At 41.7% G+C, this 18,845-nt stretch overlaps 1 protein-coding gene across 1 annotated transcript in view; it reads left to right on the top strand.

Annotated features, from left to right (window-relative positions):
• Window positions 1–18,845, top strand: part of ryr3 (ryanodine receptor 3) — a gene marked incomplete at its 5' end in the record, with an annotated part of 112,034 nt that overhangs the window by 36,036 nt on the left and 57,153 nt on the right. The window contains 23 exon segments of the mRNA XM_084001045.1: window positions 210–374; window positions 1,906–2,027; window positions 2,543–2,723; window positions 2,910–3,045; window positions 5,237–5,332; window positions 5,469–5,587; window positions 6,757–6,890; window positions 7,146–7,387; window positions 8,411–8,603; window positions 9,077–9,293; window positions 9,739–9,843; window positions 11,568–11,671; window positions 12,205–12,288; window positions 12,449–12,608; window positions 12,782–12,926; window positions 13,075–13,280; window positions 13,655–13,829; window positions 14,356–14,564; window positions 15,463–15,626; window positions 15,753–15,801; window positions 15,919–16,079; window positions 17,467–17,629; window positions 18,691–18,777. Coding sequence (XP_083857171.1) covers window positions 210–374; window positions 1,906–2,027; window positions 2,543–2,723; window positions 2,910–3,045; window positions 5,237–5,332; window positions 5,469–5,587; window positions 6,757–6,890; window positions 7,146–7,387; window positions 8,411–8,603; window positions 9,077–9,293; window positions 9,739–9,843; window positions 11,568–11,671; window positions 12,205–12,288; window positions 12,449–12,608; window positions 12,782–12,926; window positions 13,075–13,280; window positions 13,655–13,829; window positions 14,356–14,564; window positions 15,463–15,626; window positions 15,753–15,801; window positions 15,919–16,079; window positions 17,467–17,629; window positions 18,691–18,777 — 3,417 coding nt within the window.

The following is an 18,845-nucleotide window of genomic DNA, read 5'->3' as shown; positions in this document are numbered from 1 at the left end:
ACCTCCCAGCAGAGCAATGAATGCACTCTCCTCAACCTGCCTCTCTGATTATTATCTAATCACAATATATCTTCATTTGTCTCATTTTCATGCCCGTGTGTCTGTGTGTCCATGCACTTCCTTTCTGTGTCTGTGTGTGTGTGTGTGTGTGTGTGTGTGTGTGTGTGTGTGTGTGTGTGGGTTTGTGCGTCTCAATGTGACCGCTATAGGAAAAGGGTGACACCGGCCCAAAGAGGGACATCGAAGGCATGGGAGTACCAGAGATCAAGTATGGAGACTCGGTCTGCTTCATCATGCACATGGCGACAGGACTGTGGCTGTCTTACCTGGCGCCTGATGCCAAGTCGTCTCGCCTCGGACCCCTGAAAAGACGGGTAAATGAAACTTTTATTTTGAAACGCACATTGTACTGACCTTCATGTTTACTCAATCTCCATGCAGCTATGCACATGCAAGTGCCTGGGCCACTTGAAAAGGTTAGAAAAGGATTGTTACTATTTTTTTTGTGCCTTTTTTCTGTTAGAGACAGGCGGGGAAGTGAGAGAGAGAGAGGGGGGATGACGTGATAGCATGGAGCAAAGGGTGGGACTTGAACCTGGGTTTCCTATAATTCACAATAAGTTATGCTCCTCAGGATATACTAACTTTTTGACGAGGGCTGAACGATTTGAGTAATTAATCCAATTGCATTTTTTCCCCAATATTGCGATTGCGATCTAATATGCGATAAATCTTTAAGTTCCTTATCATCTTCAACAGAAACAATACTTAACTTGTAATAATTATCATGCCAACATAACAATGCATTGATATAGATAAGTCTGATGTAAACATTGATATGAAACTTGAGCATAATCGCAGCCCGTGCGATTACAAAAATGCAAATGTATCGTTCAGCCTTATTTTTGAGTAAATCTTGCAAGCACATCCGACTGAAAGCGCCCTGTTGTGAATTTATGAATCAACTCTGTGGTCTTGCATAGTGATATAAATAACTATGTATATCATATCTGTCATCAATGTACCTATGGCATAACTGTAAGGTCTGAACTGTCTGCTATCGCTCGTCTGTATCGCCTCGAAGTGTGTGTATACGGTAGTAAATCACGCCCAGTTAACCCAGTGTGTTATGTGGCCGTTTAAACACCTCAGCCACCCAGGAAAATATTGATCTTTCTCCTTACCTAAAAACATTGTCCACCCTGGATACACTCGGTGCAGCTCCTCTCCCCGCCGACGCCCACCTGTCCGGCGTAAATGATGCAGCAACCCATTTAAATGTGATAATGGGCCACGCGGAGGGTGACAGTTAGTTTTGGGTGAGACGTGGGGGGATTAGGGCGGCACACGAACGCTGCTCATCACTGGGCACGTCTCCAGGGACATTGAACGCCACCTCCCGCCAGTGCCAGGCAGTCTCTGCAGCCTTGGCAACGCGCCAATGCACCTGACGTGATGCTCAGTCTACACTTATATCCTCTCACCAGCTCCTTCTTCTTGATTATGCCGTCTGATTACAGTGAGTCAGGTTTCACTGAGCTACAGGAGACTCACACCTCTCATGTGTACATTACGTCCTGAAGTGACTTCCCTGTATCGTCTGGGTCGATATGTTGTACAGTATCTGCTAAAATGTTATTCCTTATAATTTGGGAGCATTGATAAAGCCAGGATATTGTTACTGTGTCTTTATGTGTCATGCTTTAAGTGTATTTGCTGTAAAAATGGGTTTTAAGTTTATCATCCACTTGTTGATAAAACAGATACCTCAGATATTATACAGATCAACTCTGACAAGTTTGATGTGACAAATGGAAAGTTATTGAACCGATTGTGTTGCTGTCGTTCAGGATGTTGTTGTCTCTTCTCTGACAGTTGAATGTGTGTTTCTGCCTCCTGGTCTAGGCCTGCCTACACTCTGAAGGCCACATGGACGATGGGCTGATCCTGCAGCGCTGCCAGCATGAGGAGTCTCGGGCCGCACGCATCATCCGCAACACCACGGTTCTCTTCACCAACTTCATCAAGTAAATGACGAGGCAACAAAACATTAACCCTTAAGGGTCTGAGCCTATTTTGCTTTTGAATACTTTAGATTTTTCCTTTATACTGTATACAGTACCACATAAAAAAATATTTAACATGCCCATGCTTGGTATATTTTTTTCACTTTAACCTACTGTATTAACAAATCTGCCCCAAAAATACACAGAAATCAACATATCCGAATTGAAAAACAACGTCCCTGGTATATTCATCAGCTGATTCGACCACTTTTTCTCGGCTATATGGGAAAAAAAGCAACGCCTGCCGCTCCCATCCTATCCCCCCGGATAAATATATTTTGTACTATCAAATTAAAACTATCATATCTCCGGTTTTACATGGTCTGTCAAAGTCAAATAAAAATTGGGAGAGAGTTACTGAAGTTGACGGAAGCGCTCCAGGGGCTCTAGCTTCGTTTTTATGGTGCTTTGAAGACGTCATGTGATGTGCTTGGTCTGTGTCAGGTTTTGACCTTCCTCATTCCTTCCCCTTCCAGAGCCTTGGACAGGACTGCGGAGGGCGACTCCTTGGCGGTGGCGAGGTACGTCGAAGAGGTGCTGCAGACGCTCAACGACCTGATCGAGTACTTCAAACAGCCCGACTTGGAGCTGGAGCACGAGGAGAAACAGTGTCTTCTCCGTTCACTCATCAAACGCCAAGACCTCTTCAAAGAGGAGGTGAGAGTTTATCAAGTGGTGGCGATTTGAAGCTGATGAAGATCATTTTAAAGTCTTTATAAGCCAAAATATCCCTCTTCTACCCACTTAAATTCAGATGGCAGTGGCGGGGAATATGCTTCTAGTGTCTTGAGGGGAGTCTGAGATTATTCATGCCAGTAACATTGCTTTTTCTCATTTTCTCAGGGGATGCTGGCCCTCTTGTCCAAATGCATTGACCGAATGAACCTCTACAACAGTGCTGCCCACTTTGGAGAGATGGCTGGGGAGGAGGCGGGCGCTGCCTGGAAGGACATTCTCAACCTCCTCTACGAGCTCCTGGGTAAGCAGCAGCTCCCAGTGATGGATCACATGAAATATCCACATCTTCTGTCAGCGCTGTCGGCTGTTGACCCTGGCTAGACATGCAGTATTAATCTTCCCTCAGTGTCTTCACCCAATCCTCCTCTTCTCCTTTACACTTCACACACTCCTCTCCTCCTTTCTTCTTCCCCCTAACTTCTCCACATCCTCCAATCACTCCCATTGTTTTCTGTATGGGACATCTGGAGTTCACAGCTGCTAACAGCCCCTTTACATGACGTTCATTTGTTATTATTTGTGACAAGGGAGTGGGGAGGGAAGCAAAAACAGAAAGCCTTCTTGTATACTTCTTGTGTAATCTCTCCCGCCTCCCATCTAGGTCACATCCTGCTCTCAAAGCAGTGTGGACACATTACAAAGCATTCAGCTGAATATTTGAAAAAATGATGGCATCATTAACAAAATGCCAGCCGTCACAGGTGCTGGCATTATTCCGCTCTGTCGTTCAGCCAGTGTTGAGTCATGAATACTAAAAGATTTGACCCTGAAAAGTTTTTATTTTGGGCAGCTTTTTTTCTTGGGTGGTTTGTTTTGCTGTCAATGGAGCTTTCCCATCAACAGCTACCCCTCGGCTCACCTTGACTGCCCTTATATTCATCATCACCTCCCCAGCATGTACTCCGACATGCACACACACACACGCACACACTCAGAAAAACCCACAAATGCACTCCTCTGCGTACACTCTAGCCTTCCCCATGGAGGGGTCACCCACAAGGATGGAAAGGCAGTCTGGTTTTGTGTGATGAATTGTTCAGCGCCCTTGGTTGGCCTGACCTCCTCTGCTCTCCATTATAACTCTGCTGGTGTGTTTTAAAGTTAAATACAATATAGTTATTTAGTTTATGAGTTAATATCTAGGGGGTTAGCTCACCTATTACATCATGATGACATAGAAATTATTTTTCCATGACCACATAACTGTATTGTTAGAGATAACCAACCCAACGTCTTACAGTACAATGCATTATTGCATTTTATTTTAATTCTTGGGCTTTTTCACTCCTGACCACACCCTTAGGTATATGATTTAGAAATGTACTTGTAACCACACTCACAAGTTGTGTCACTGGGTCATCTCCAGTGCACCTGTCCATCACTTCAGCAAGTTTAACCACAGGTGGTCAGATAGAAAAAGAGATTTCCCATGGTGTGTTACTAGCATGTATTATAATGTATACATTTTGGAGCAGTTAAAATTTAAGATTAATATATATGATGTGATTTATTCTATGTGAAAATCTCCATGTTGCAGTCCAAGGACCAGCAGAATTTAAAAAAAAATGAGATGAATATTTTGATGCTGGATTCAGAAACGAATGGCTTCACATTTGGTTTCCTTCATTCGTATGTTGCAGGAATTTTTATTTCTAAAACCCCTGTCTTCTATTTTGCAGCGTATGCTAATGTAACCATAATTTAAAATCTGTCATCAGCGTAGCCCCAGGTTTTCCTCTTTGTCTGTGACTTTTAATTTCACATTCCCATCCTGCACAGTGAATGCTGCCATTGCCTCGTGGCATGGCTGCACACCCATGCTTTTGTATTGAAAGACAGCTTTCCTCAGAAAGGCAGAATTAAAAGAGGTTCAACACCCATCACTATTCCTTCGGCATAAAGCGCTGTTAAATTATTTCACGGGTATTATCTGTCTTGTGTCCCTGAATCCTAATGGTGAAAAATGAGACAGTAAAGTAATGAGGAGGCTGCCTGATGTCACCACTGTGACAGAGAAAAGGGCAGAAGGAAACACACCTCAACTTTTTATAGAGAAGAGAGCTCATGACTTCACTGTAGCTTCAGAATCTATCACATGTATTTTCTATCACACAGGCTTCATTATACGGTAATAGATGTCAGGTGGTTTGAGAGATTTAATGAATTTTAATATCTACCTGTGAATCAAAGATGTCAGACAGAATGTCAGACTTAATGTTCACTGGAAAACGGTCGACTGCTTTTCATTAAAGGTGTCTCAGGCCTCCATTCCTGTCAGCTGCCTGGATCTGGTTTTACACCTTCGGTCATATCACATTCATGATTTTTAACAGTTTCCTGCAAGGGATTGATTCATATTCTGTTTGTAATTTGCTTAAACCTTGGGTGTGTTTTCATTAAACCTTGTGAAAACTTGTGTGTCCTTTGTTCAGCCTCACTGATTCGGGGGAACAGGATCAACTGCACCCAGTTTTCCCGCAACTTGGACTGGTTGATCAGCAAACTGGATAGACTGGAATCGTCCTCAGGTATCAGGAGAAACGCTACTTTTTGAGTCCTCTGTTGAAAGAAGAAATTTTGTCCACTCAAGCTAAGATCCAGTCTGTTTTCATATAGATTTGGTCTGATGGTAATTGGTAACAAATATTTTGTGTGACCTTCTAGGAATCCTGGAAGTCCTCCACTGTATCTTGGTAGAAAGCCCAGAGGCTCTGAACATCATCCAGAGAGGGCACATTAAATCCATCATCTCTTTGCTCTACAAGCATGGACGCAACCACAAGGTGGGCAGAGCTGTGATGAGCACAATAGATATTTATTAGTTAATTGTATGTTTCAGATTTAATGGTTGCTGACTTCGATTTCTTTCTAAGCACTTCAAACTCCTGCAAGTAGACAGAATAATTACAGTGTGACAGTGTCATTGATAACAAGACTAACAATATTATCATGCCAAACAAAAAGTCTTTGCTGTAAAATATGTGTAGTTAATATTTATTTGCATTAACCTAAAGGAATAAATTCTGATTTATCATCATGCATAGTTTACATTAGTCATTAGAAAATACTGAATAAAATATCTCAGCTACAGATTTTCAAAGTGTGGGACTAGCTGACAGTTTTAAGATTTCCATCTCAAGAGCTGCATTGCTACTAGGTGGAGAGGATGAAGAACTTAAAAGTTTGCCTCAGTACTGTACGTCAAAATATGTCCTACTTGGCTTCAAAATACAAATATCTTGTACAAAGCTACCCGTGGCACTTAGCATTTCAGCAATATTTTCATATGTAAATGTGTCTGCAGGGAATTTCACAGAGTTTCTCTGCAATTCAAATCGTATTTGACTGAGTTTTTTTTTTTTTGCATTTTATTCTTGTTTGAGTTCAAGTGCAATCCCAGAAGACAAAACAGACATTAGCCTTTTTTCTGAGTCTCTACTCAGTCTCTTTTCTGGGTCTCTACTGGGTGACAACAGCAAAAGCTAAACTCAGCACACATCAGTTCAGACAAACTAAAAACGTAAAAAAAATCAATTCACTTCAGCTTATTTTTACATTTACATTTATGTTTGTCACGGTTCTGAATGAGGCCACATATTAAATGACTTTGTTTTGCGTTTGTTGACATTCCAGCCATGTGTTTTACATGCAGCATTAAGTGTCACAGACTCTTAATATTTACTCCGTAAATTGTCCAGGCATGAAAGGGCATCCTCGTAAACAACAGCTGTTGGTCATGAGTGACAGGTGGAAGTCCCTGTCGACTTGAGAGCACTTTACCACAGCTACAGTACAAGCACTGCAGCCTACAGTGACTCAGATTGAGTAGCTCTTAATGTAAATGAGAAACAAACTGCAGATTTCCCCGTGTTGGGGTTTGTGAATACACTTGGATCCATAAAACAAAAGACAAATAGATATGCCTTACCTTGTGTTTTTCTCTGTCTTTCAGATTCTGGATGTGTTGTGTTCCCTCTGTGTTTGTAATGGGGTGGCAGTGAGAACCAATCAGAATCTGATCTGTGACAACCTTCTTCCCAAAAGGGACCTGCTGCTTCAGACTCGACTGGTTAATGATGTTCAGAGGTGAAGAATATGTCGATGCAGCTGCTTAAATTAATGCTTTCATTTTATCAACTTTGAAATAAATATTTGCTCAAACATTTTTCACATTTTAAATGGCTTAAGGAGAGGGTAAATGGAGCCACTATTAGGAACTAAATAAGAAAGTGTGCCTTTTTTTAGGTTCAATAGAATGTCCCCTAATAATTATCTTTCTTATTAAAAGACTTACCACTACAGCTTCATAACAGCTTCTTTATCCTCTGTTTTCTTCTCCAGTATGAGACCAAACATCTTCCTGGGTATGGCTGAAGGTTCAGCCCAGTACAAAAAGTGGTATTTTGAGTTGGTGATCGACCAGGTGGATCACTTTGTCAACGGAGAGCCGACCCACCTGAGGGTGGGCTGGGCCAACACTAAAGGGTACGCCCCGTACCCTGGTGGAGGAGAGGGGTGGGGAGGCAATGGTGTCGGGGACGACCTGTACTCCTACAGCTTTGATGGACTTCACCTCTGGTCAGGTAGGCATCTCAGCTTACTGTAACAATCTTACTGTAGATGGCACTGACAGAGATTGGAAATTTAAGGAGGCATGTTTATATTTGTGTGTGTGTGTGTGTATATATATATATATGTAGATATAGATATATATATATATAACAGTATCACTAATCTGGTGTAGCTGGTGTTTGTATAGTTCCATCAGATTTGTAAGATTTAAGTGGTTCTTACTTCATTAAGGCGACATTTTTTTCTTATATGAGATGTGTTTTTTTTTTCCATGAGAGATGTATGTATGTTGTCTTTTATTCTGAATTAAACTAGGCGGGACTCAGTTAAAAAAGGATGACATTATATAGTGTATCAACACTTAAATCAACATGTGATGTGACAATTGTTGTCTTGTATGAATACTGACCCGTCCTCACAAACAAAGTCCTGACAGATTCCTATTAAACTTATCTGCACCACTGCAGTGAAACAGTCCTGAGTAATTGTTTTTATGTACAATTCAAAAAGATAGTCTAATGGACTTGGAGGGACTTTATCCACTCTCTGGGTTGTTTTTTTCAGACGCCACATAGTGAGGGACAAAGTCACAGCATCAACACTGATATAAAATTCCTCCATCCGACCTCTACTTGACTTTCCTCTTCTCCACATACTATACTTTCTCTCAGGACTTTGACTCACATGTCTGACACTGTGAAGCCTGCGTGAGGGGAAATAACTAGTCAGTAGTATATATTCATATAGCCAACTCTTAGGTTGGTGCTTTAGGCTTTAAGTCCTTTGAATACCCTCTTGTCTCTGTGCTCACCCTCAAAGCATAACACCAATTTCAGCTCCCTACCTTTCTAAATCTACTGAAAGACCCATCACTCCCTCTCATCCATTTCATGTCAGCCGGTTTAAAGCACTCATCACCCATGTCTGCTCCCCTCTCTTGTCCTCGCCCATCATCCTGCCCTACATTCACTATGACTTTGCAGCTCTAACAGCCATCCATCGTCCCTCTGTTTTTCCCGCCCGGCGTTGTGCAGGTCGAATCCCGAGGGCCGTGGCCTCCATTAACCAGCACCTGCTGAACTCGGATGATGTGGTCAGCTGCTGTCTGGATTTGGGCGCTCCCAGCATGTCCTTCAGGATCAACGGGCAGCCGGTCCAGGGCATGTTCGAGGACTTCAATACAGAGGCATTCTTCTTCCCTGTGGTCAGCTTCTCTGCAGGTGTCAAGTAAGGCTCCGGATTTGTAATTAGAAAACAATATGAAGAGGCATTTCCAACTGAGATGCTTGTTTTTATTTATTTATTTTTTTTGCTTCAGTGCTTGAGATGCAATTGCGGTTTGATAGTGTTTTTTATTTGACCTCTAATCAGTGAATATTAGGTGGTTGTCAAATAAACTTCAGTCAGATTAATATTATCTGTTTCATAGTACAAAATGATTTTGAGAAAGAAATATTTATGCCAGCATAAGAGAGGCGATAATCCCTGCCTTTGGGAGCCTTTACTGCAGCCCTGCTATTACGTAATGATGGAGGTGCAGAGTGCTGTTTGTTGACATTGTGGTTGGGCAGAAATAAAGTGCTGGTTTCAAAGTTTATTGAAAAAGTCAGTAGAAAGACATTCCTTACGTACCGACAGTGAAGAGTCGGAGTAGAATTATGTAACGTGATTATGATGTATTATATAACTTCTCATCTCAGGGTCCGTTTCCTGTTGGGTGGGCGCCATGGAGATTTCAAGTTCCTGCCGCCTGCTGGTTACTCTCCATGCTACGAGGCGCTGTTGCCCAAGGAGAAGATGCATGTGGAGCCTGTGAAAGAGTACAAGAGAGACCTGGACGGGATCCGCGATCTGCTGGGAACCACCCAGTTCCTCTCTCAGGCTTCCTTCATCCCCACTCCTGTTGATACCACCCAGGTGACGACATGAGTTATAAATTCTGTTTCCAAAAAGGAATTACTTCCGAGCACTCGCTGCCATTGTCTGTCTGCCAAGTGTAGATACTGAATTCATAAAGTTTTAACATTTACCAGCCACATCCAGTATTAACGATTGTCTGGTTGGCTCCTCCTCTGAGAATTATTTGAAAAGAAAATAAATCTTTTAGTCTAAGCGATTGGGTTTTATTCAGTTTATGTTACTATGGTTATATAATATTAAGAGCTTTAGGGACAGAGAAGCATAACTGCAGAATCTTTTTTTTTTTCAATAGTTTAACAGTTAAACAAAGCCAAGATGATGTGATGGTGTGGCCAATGTAAGAATTGCACAGTCAGGAAAAAATAGAGCGGTTTTAATTTGTTGGCCCATTGGCATTTTTTATCATCCAACTGCACCATCTGTTTCCCTTCTCTCTCTACAGATTGTTCTTCCCCCTCACCTGGACAATGTCCGGGACAAGCTGGCAGAAAACATCCATGAACTGTGGGCGATGAACAAGATTGAACTGGGCTGGACCTACGGCAAGGTAAACCTGCTTTTCACCACCACTTTGAATACAAAACACACTGAAATGTTGAGTAACAGAGGTCAACTCCAGCTTTATCCAGTAAATTGCATGTTAATGCGCTATTAACTCATATTCTCAGGGTTCGACTGTGGTTTTCAGATTGTAATAAACAATTTAAAAACAACAGTCTATCAAAGGCTGCTCAGAAATGACAAGTGAAATGTATTTAAATACCCAAAGTAATATTCATGAAGAAGCAGAGTATAGTTTCACTGACGGGTTTCCTGTTTTGAGGTCAGGCAAAGATGAAAGAAAGTAGTTGAATGGGAGGGATGGATGACATTTACCACAAAATAACTGGTCTCTTTCACCTGGACATTTATATGTCACTGCACATCCAAAAGTTAATGTGCCTCAGCTGTAAGAAATCAGCAAGCACAGCCCAGGAAATAATAAAATAAGTTGATGGTTATGCACCAGAGGAGAAAATAGAGGTTTATTATTATTTAAAAAAAAAACAAACAAACATAAAACATTGCCTTTAAATATATTTTGAGATAAAACTAAAAAGCAGCATAACATATTTCATGTTGCACTGCAGACAGTAAGTAATGTCAAATCTGGGTGGTGCAACACAAGTGATTACAGTATGTGATTATTAAGCCAGTGTGTCAGATGGGAAGTTGTTTATTTTTTAATTGGATGCTCAAGGATGTTGTTCAGGGTCAGGTGGTTAACTGATGTTAATCCCCAGAACACATGAAGGTGTTTTAATCTCCCGTGTCTTCACTGTTTCTCCCTCTTATTGCTTCACTGTCCATCACTCTGCCTGTTCACTGCAGAACCGATGGCCTGTTAGGAGTCTGATCACACACTCTGCCTCTTTTGTACTGTAGTGGTTATCATAGAATCATTTCCACTGAGACCGTTGCCACAGCGGCCATTTAACAAACTTAATGAGCGTCTCACCCTCCACAAGGATGACATCTACATTAATTAAGTCTAGGATAGAGCTGCACTAAAGAGAGGAGGGAGGGGGATTGGAGGTTCACCCAGGTCTTATAGTTTAAATACCAACAGCTGTTTGGACCGAAATGTTTTAGTTAATTTTGCAGTAACAAGCCTTTATGAACTCAAAGTCATAGGCCTCTTTGGACAAGTCGCAGGTACTTGGCAGTGGAAGATAATAAAGTTGGATATGACTTCATTGTTTTCCATGCGAGTGCTTGGCCTTAGTCTATAATGCTCATACCTTTTGTGCACCGCAGTTGTATTTAACCTCTGTCATCAGTAGATAGTGCATTATCAGAAGAAACGCTCACTGGCAGCGTTTTGTTGAGAGTCAGGGCGCAGCGGTGAATTTCTCACAGTCGACTCTCTCGCGCAGACAGCTGAGCCTCTTGCCACTGCGACTCTCTTCCCTGAGCTTATTCAGGCTTGTCTCAGTTTCATTAAAAAATCAACACCTGAGGCTTGAGGTAGTCCAAGTGGAAAACAATCCAATATGAATCCGCCGACATCCACTTTAAAGAGATGCAGCTGCTGTTTCAGTATTTTTACTTTCTGAATATCAAGCTGCGCTTAATCATATTCACCTCCAAGGTCTTATTTCCTTTAAATCTGTAACAGGAATTGATAGAGAAGCTTGTAAGAGAAGGAAAAGGAATCCAGTTGTTGTTGTGCAGTTGATGCTGCTGCGTGATGAAATGCACAGCGATGATGCCCAGCTGCTCTCTCCTCAGGTTCGTGATGACAACAAGAGGCAGCACCCTTGCCTTGTGGATTTCACCAAGCTGCCTGAAACTGAAAGGAACTACAACCTGCAGATGTCCAGCGAAACACTGAAGTAAGGCCAGGCAGTTTGCTAAATAATCCAATTACCTGTTTGTGGAATAGCTGCTGCTCCCTGCAGAATGCCGTGCGAGAGAAGATTAAGGCTAAGATTAAAGCAGAGCTTGTAATGACTTGCATCTTCTGAGTGAAGTCCAGTATTGATTTTTTCAGAAATCTTGGGTCCCACGCTTATTTGAGCCAACTACTGAGTCATCTCACTGTAAAAACATTTGGTTTGGCTCAATGAAGCAACGTCCTGTTACAGTGAGCTTCAGTCGGTTATGGACTTTGTCAATTACATACTACGACCAGCTGCCGTGGATCCACACAGCCAAGACTGACTGCTGTTCAGTGTGTTACTGTATCGATTGACTGCGATTTATCAGTGACTAATGAGCTGTATTAAAAATGTAGCAGTCTCCCGATGGATTTGGCCACTGTGAGGATGAAACATAGTCCTTTTAACAAAGTGTAATGGGGCTTGAGTATTGATATCATTATGTCTGTATCTCGTTTTCCAATTCATATTCCTCTTTCTGTCCTCAGGACCCTCTTGGCACTGGGATGCCATGTTGCCCAGGTCAACATTCACGCTGAAGACGATCTGAAGAAGATTAAACTACCCAAAGAGTACGACACACTGCTATGAGTTCATTTATATCACATGAATAGTTTTCGAATAAAATAAAACAGTTTAAGGAATATGTGGCTGAAATTCTGCCTTGTGTTGAAGTGTTTTAGATGATGATGCGTCTGTCTTCGACGTTTTGTTGTGTTGTATTGTTTGCAGCTACATGATGTCTAATGGATATAAGCCTGCGCCACTGGACCTCTCTGATGTGAAACTGAATGCAGGTCAGGAGGTTCTAGTTGATAAACTGGCCGAGAACGCACACAACGTGTGGGCCAAAGACAGAATTAAACAAGGATGGACCTATGGCATCCAGCAGGTAAAGGTTACTGGGAACTGAGTATAATAAATGATAAAGTGTTGATTACATTAACACTTACAATGAACAGTTCTCCTGGATTACTTTACTTGTTTTGTTTGTACATATGTAATTGTCTATAATCTTCTAACATATCTCTTCTGTTGAATTATTATTTTCTTGGTTTGTGTCAGGATTTGAAAAGCAGACGTAACCCTCGCCTGGTGCCATATGCTTTATTGGACGAACGCACTAAGAAGTCTAACAGAGACAGTCTGAGAGAGGCCATCAGGACGATGGTTGGATATGGATATGATATCGACCCCCCAGACCAGGAGGGTGAGACCCCGTTGCTGACACTGATGTCACATAAACCAATTAACTCCTCACCTAGGAGATGAATTAACATGAACTGTTCAGAGCCCGGTGCTCTACAGTACATCCTCAGTAAGTAATAGTTATTGTTTCATATATTTTTTTCCCGTAGCCGCCCACACGCTGGATGGTCAGAGCATCGAGACCATTCGCTTCTTCCGTGTCGAGCAGACATATGCAGTGACAACAGGGAAGTGGTATTTTGAGTTCGAAGCCCTGACTGGAGGAGACATGAGGGTCGGCTGGGCCAGACCCGGCTGCCGACCGGACGTGGAACTGGGACTGGACGACCAAGCCTTTGTGTTCGATGGATACAGGGTAAGGTCTAATAGTTTTTTTGAGATCATTAACAACAAGTTCTTTGAGAGATTTTAAATTTTGAAGGACGCAATTTTTGAAATACTCCATGTAGGGCTACAGGGATCAGTATATTCATTTTGTTATTTATTATTTATGGTTGCTGCAGCATTGATCATGTATGGGTACTTTGCTGTAATAAAAAAGTATCAAAGACCCTGTTCAACAAACCCTGGCAAAAGTCGCTTATATATTTGACGATCAATTGTTTTAACGATTTTTTGACAACATTGGACAACTTGTATCTTGAAGTTACTGGATCACTGTTGCATCATGAGTCAGTTTATTATTATTATTATATTAACACTGAGATTTGTGTCTTCGTATTCCCACAGGGTCGACGTTTGCATGCAGGCAGCCGCTACTTCGGACATCCTTGGAAAAAGGGTGACGTGGTTGGTTGCATGATCAACATGGAGGACAAATCCATGATTTTCACCCTGAACGGAGAGCTGCTGATCACCAGCAAGGGCTCTGAGCTTTGTTTCGCCGACTTTGAGACGGAGGACGGTGAGGGCTCCATACTTATGAGCTTTAGTGTTAATTCATTCATTTATTCTGTGCGTGTTTCCACCACAGTGTGTCCAGAGGTGTGACTCGGTGTGTTTGTCAGTAAGCATGAGGCAAAGGGGGGAAAAACCCAAGAACAAAATGCTAATTATTGTACGATTTAATGAAGTCCATTGTGGCATTGGCCCATTACTCTGTAAATGAACCATCCCTCCGGCCAAGACAAAGGAGACAGTTGCATAGGAATGAAGTTAAGTCATTAAAAGTAATTGTTATAGTTTAAATGTGAAGGATTTTGCTGTGTAGACAGTTTGCAAACTATGCTCAGGTTGCATGGGTGTTTACTGAAAGCAGTGTGTGAAGTCAACAGACTATTTAAATGTAGCAAACAGATGAATTACACCATAACTTCTAGAGTAACATCTGAATTACTTTTGGGCTAAAGGAGCAGAGTGGTTCAGGTTTTAATGAGCGCCTGACATGACAAGCTTCAGAGAAGACCAATATGTTCCCTACCTTCGTCCAGGTTTCATCCCTGTGTGCAGTCTGGGGATGTCTCAGATCGGCCGCATGAACCTGGGCAAGGACGCCAGTACTTTTAAGTACTTCACCATGTGTGGTCTCCAGGAAGGCTTTGAGCCCTTTGCTGTCAACATGAAGAGGGAGATCACCATGTGGTTCAGCAAGCGCCTGCCCACCTTTTGCAACATACCCCGTGACCACATGCATGTGGAGGTGAAGTATCGCCAATGTTTTCATCTTTCTGTCAGCTGATTATTACGGCTGCATGTTAACAGCATCATCTGCTGGTGTCCAGCTTAGTTGCAAAGATTCTTACATTTCATTTACATTCATACAACCTCCCTGGTACGATTCAAGCTGGGGTTTCAAAGATGCATCGAGATTCTGAATTGGACGATTCTGAATCAATGCAGTTATGCCACATAATCGATTTTTAAATTCAAATAATTAATTCAAGTTTGATGATGTTGTTCACATACAGAGACAGTAATTTATTTTATTTTAAAGCACAGTGGCAGGGTTTTTCCTGCAAAGAGAATTTGGTGGCGGCCGCGACCGCTAAATTTGTGGATACGGTGCTGCAACCGAACTACACAGCTGTTAGATGATTGGCTGTTTGCCTGTCACTCATATTATTCAGGGATGTTTCAATGTCCCACATCCTTGAGTTTTACACTGACTTGTATCATCATACAGACATGTCCTGTGTGGCAACATATGTAGAAAATTGAGGATGTGATGCAGCGAAATGCATTGAGATAAATCGTATAATCGAACCAAATCGTGAGGCCAGTGAAGATGCACACCACTAATTCAAGCTGGGGAACTTTGTTGCATGTCATAACCATCTCTCTTTCTCCATATATTTACTTTATTTATCAGCACTGTAAGATGTGCATTAAGGATAGAATGAAGAATTAAAAAAAAAAAAAGCCAGAAAAAGACTTTAATTAATTCCACACAGCAGCTGTAGTAGTAACAGTTGCCGGCTTAATTTATGCATGCAAATGTATCCGTAATGAACAGCACAGCTGAGGCCGCTGGGCACATTGCCGTTGTGTTGCTTCATTCCTTTGGGTTTTGGTTCGCTCTGACTCACTCAATTCTTCAGGTGACAAGGATCGATGGCACGGTGGACAGCCCTCCCTGCCTCAAGGTCACCCACAAGACGTTTGGCACCCAGAACAGCAACAACGACATGGTTTACTGTAGACTGAGCATGCCTGTGGAGTTCTACTCTGCAGACAAGTTGCTGGAGGAATCACTGAAACTCAGGTCAGGCATCGACGTTGACATTGTCGCAACAGCAATCTGCAGTTTTTGCTCTGCTTGCAATACAAAAAAAATAAGGATGGAATATTGTTTCTCTACAAACCTGCTGCTGTGTTTTTGTCTTTGCAGCCATCCTCCAAAAGAAGATGGATCGATTGACTACGGAAGCATCACAACTGTAAATCAACTTAAATTCATCAGATATGCACGACAACTTAAGAAATACTGTTAAATGGCGACCCTGCTCAGTAAAAGTTACCATTTACACTACTTTTTTTGTCTTTTTCGATGGCAGTACTACCACTCAGTGAGAGTGTTTGCGGGACAGGACCCTTCTTCAGTGTGGGTGGGCTGGGTCACACCGGACTATCACTACTACAGCAAGAACTTCAGCCTCAACAAGACGCGAACAGTCACCGTCACCTTGGGAGATGAGAGGGGCCGAGTCCATGAGAGGTGAGCTCCACGTTTTTTTTATTCTTCTTTTTTTCTTCTTCTTTTTCCTCCAAACCGGATTGAAAATGAAATTTAGAGAAGTGCAGAGCAGATGTAGAGTCTGCAGCAGATTCACTCGGCTCTCTAAGGAAATCAGGGAATACCAGGGAATTTCGAGTATGTGCCACCTTTATAGTGATTTAGAGAAGGTTGAATAATATCGGTTAGAGGCCACAATGGTGACTCTCATTTTGTTACCGAGCCCCTGAGGACACTGTGAGTTACATGTTTTCAGAAATGGATTTCCTTTTGATACATTTGAGATTTCTCATATTAACGTCTCCTCTTCCCTTGCATCACTTTTGACTTTCTCCCTGCAACACTTCTCCACTTGCCTTAGTGCGCTTAAGGCAAAGTTCAAACTAAAACTTATTAGGCTGACTCTTTATATCAAGAATGCGCTGGGTGTTGCAAAAGAATGTAATAACGGGAGACGTATATTAATGGCTCTGTGGTAGGACTGTGAAAGAATCCAATTCGGGCTGCACAGAAACCCAGAAACTATTGCAATAAAAGCCAAAAAATGTTTTATGATGTTATTCTTACTCTTGTTTTTCCTTTTCCTTGTCCTCTTCTTTCTTTTGAACTAGCAAATAACTGTAAATGAACAAAACATGGCTAATCCAATTAACTTTTTTGTCATCTGCATATTACAATTTATGTCAGCTGTTAATAAATACCTTTAGGATTTAATAATGATACAATTGGTGCCTTCGATGTGCATTGTTAAGACTTAAAGAACAATCTCCCTGTGAACATGCCTCTACATTACCTTTTGCTGTTCTTGCCAGTATTGATTTGCAGTGTTTTAGTTCAATCATGAAACACCACAAGAAGGAAATCAAATCATGCAGATACTGTATCTCACGAAAGTCAAGGACATTACAATCACATCCAAGCCATTTATTTGTTCAGATGCAGGAGTCCAGGCAAATTATACAATCGAAACACTAAATTAATTAATACGTAATGATAATTGATCTCAAGCACACTATGAATAAATAAGTTTCATAAGAGTGGTAAATGCATACCTCCAAATTTCCTATAAGCCATATTTTGACCTTGGCATGACTCTGATTCTTCAGCTGACGAAGCAAAAACAAGACATGACTTTTCCTTTTTTTTTTTTTTATCAGCTGGTCTCAATCCTCCTTTAGTATTCAGTGGAGTAAATGGAGAAGAGAAGCCACTGTGTGTAACAGGATGAATATGAATGAGGGAAAAGTCACAAGTTAACACAAATCGATGAATGTGGCACATAATGAAAAATACATTGTTGCCCAGTGGATCTTCACATTCACATTGGATTCATTAATGATGCCAAGTTCTCTAACTTGTTTTGCTGCAGCGTCCAGAGGAGCAACTGCTACATGGTGTGTGGAGCGGACGCCGTCGGCCCGTCTTCCTCCAGCCGCTCCAACTCTGACCTGGAGATCGGCTGTTTGACCGACCTGGCCACCGGCCTCGTCACCTTCACTGCCAATGGGAAGGAGCTACCCACATCATATCAGGTGAATGAGATTAACAGAGCACAGCAGTGGGGCACAGAGGTGCAAGGGCAGTCTGGCTCATAGACTTATAGATGTGCATGTCATTATTGTGTGTTATTTTGTATGCCTACTGTCGAATAGTGCACACATTTTGTTTTCCAGTCCAATCTGAAAAGCATAAAGAAAAGCATTGTATTACTTCTGCACAACTCTCAGCTCCATAACTGTTACATTCAGGGACCGAGAGTGTTTTTGTTCTAATAAATCTTCTGCTTAGATGACACCCGCCTAGATATATTTGTATGGCCTGCACGCACTGAAAAGGTCTCCCTGTTCTGTCTTCCTTTGAGGTAGCGTAAACAAATTTGCACTGCAGTAAATTAGACCTGCAGAAAAGGCAGCAAGGAAATTATACAGCTGAATTCTCATCTGTTTTCAATACCAGACTCATAACAAAAGATGGACATCTGCTCAGTAATCTTTGTCTCGTTGCGCTGATCTCAGTTTTTTAACGCATTGGTATTGAATCCCTGACTAGACATGGAAATGATTCCCTGGGAAGCTTCTATCAACCAAGTCTCCTCCTCTTCTTATTGTCTCTTTTTTCGTCTCTTATTCACTCCTTGACTGAGTCGTGAATTGGCATTTTTTAAAAGAAAAGCTCCCTGAGGAGATTGAGAGGCTTTTATCCTGATGAAAAGCTTCTTGTCCTGTTTCCGCAAAGCGCTGGTTGTGTTTCACCTCTTTGTTCTAATCTTTTGTCTGTGATGGTTGTCAATACACCAAATAATACTGAGTGAACTGGCATTTAAAATGCCAGCTAATCCACAGGCTTAGACGTTAAATGCCTTCTTACATTTGTGCAGTTTGCCGATTTGGGTTTTGAAACTGCACTGAGAAAAAAACAACTATCACAGATTTCACTCGGGGTTCAGTTCAGGACAGATCTGGCAATAAACTCTCCATCCTGCAGTTTTCCATCGCTTTTTTTGTTTTTATGTGGTATATTTCTACATGCTACATACAGTAAACTGTATTGAGTTGGTGCAAAATGTGGGTAACTTTGCTTTGTGTATTTTCAGGTGGAGCCAAATACAAAGCTCTTCCCAGCTGTGTTTGTACGCCCCACCAGTGCAAACCTCTTCCAGTTTGAATTTGTCAAGATCAAGGTTTGTTTTTTGTTTCCTTACCTTAATACTGAACATAACACACTGTACTGTATAGAAGTGTTGTGTGG

The sequence above is a fragment of the Trachurus trachurus genome (assembly GCF_905171665.1).
Source record: "Trachurus trachurus genome assembly, chromosome: 24".
In the NCBI taxonomy this organism is placed as follows: Eukaryota; Metazoa; Chordata; class Actinopteri; order Carangiformes; family Carangidae; genus Trachurus; species Trachurus trachurus.
Note: the sequence above shows the minus strand (reverse complement) of the source record. Positions and strands in the feature narration are given on the sequence as shown.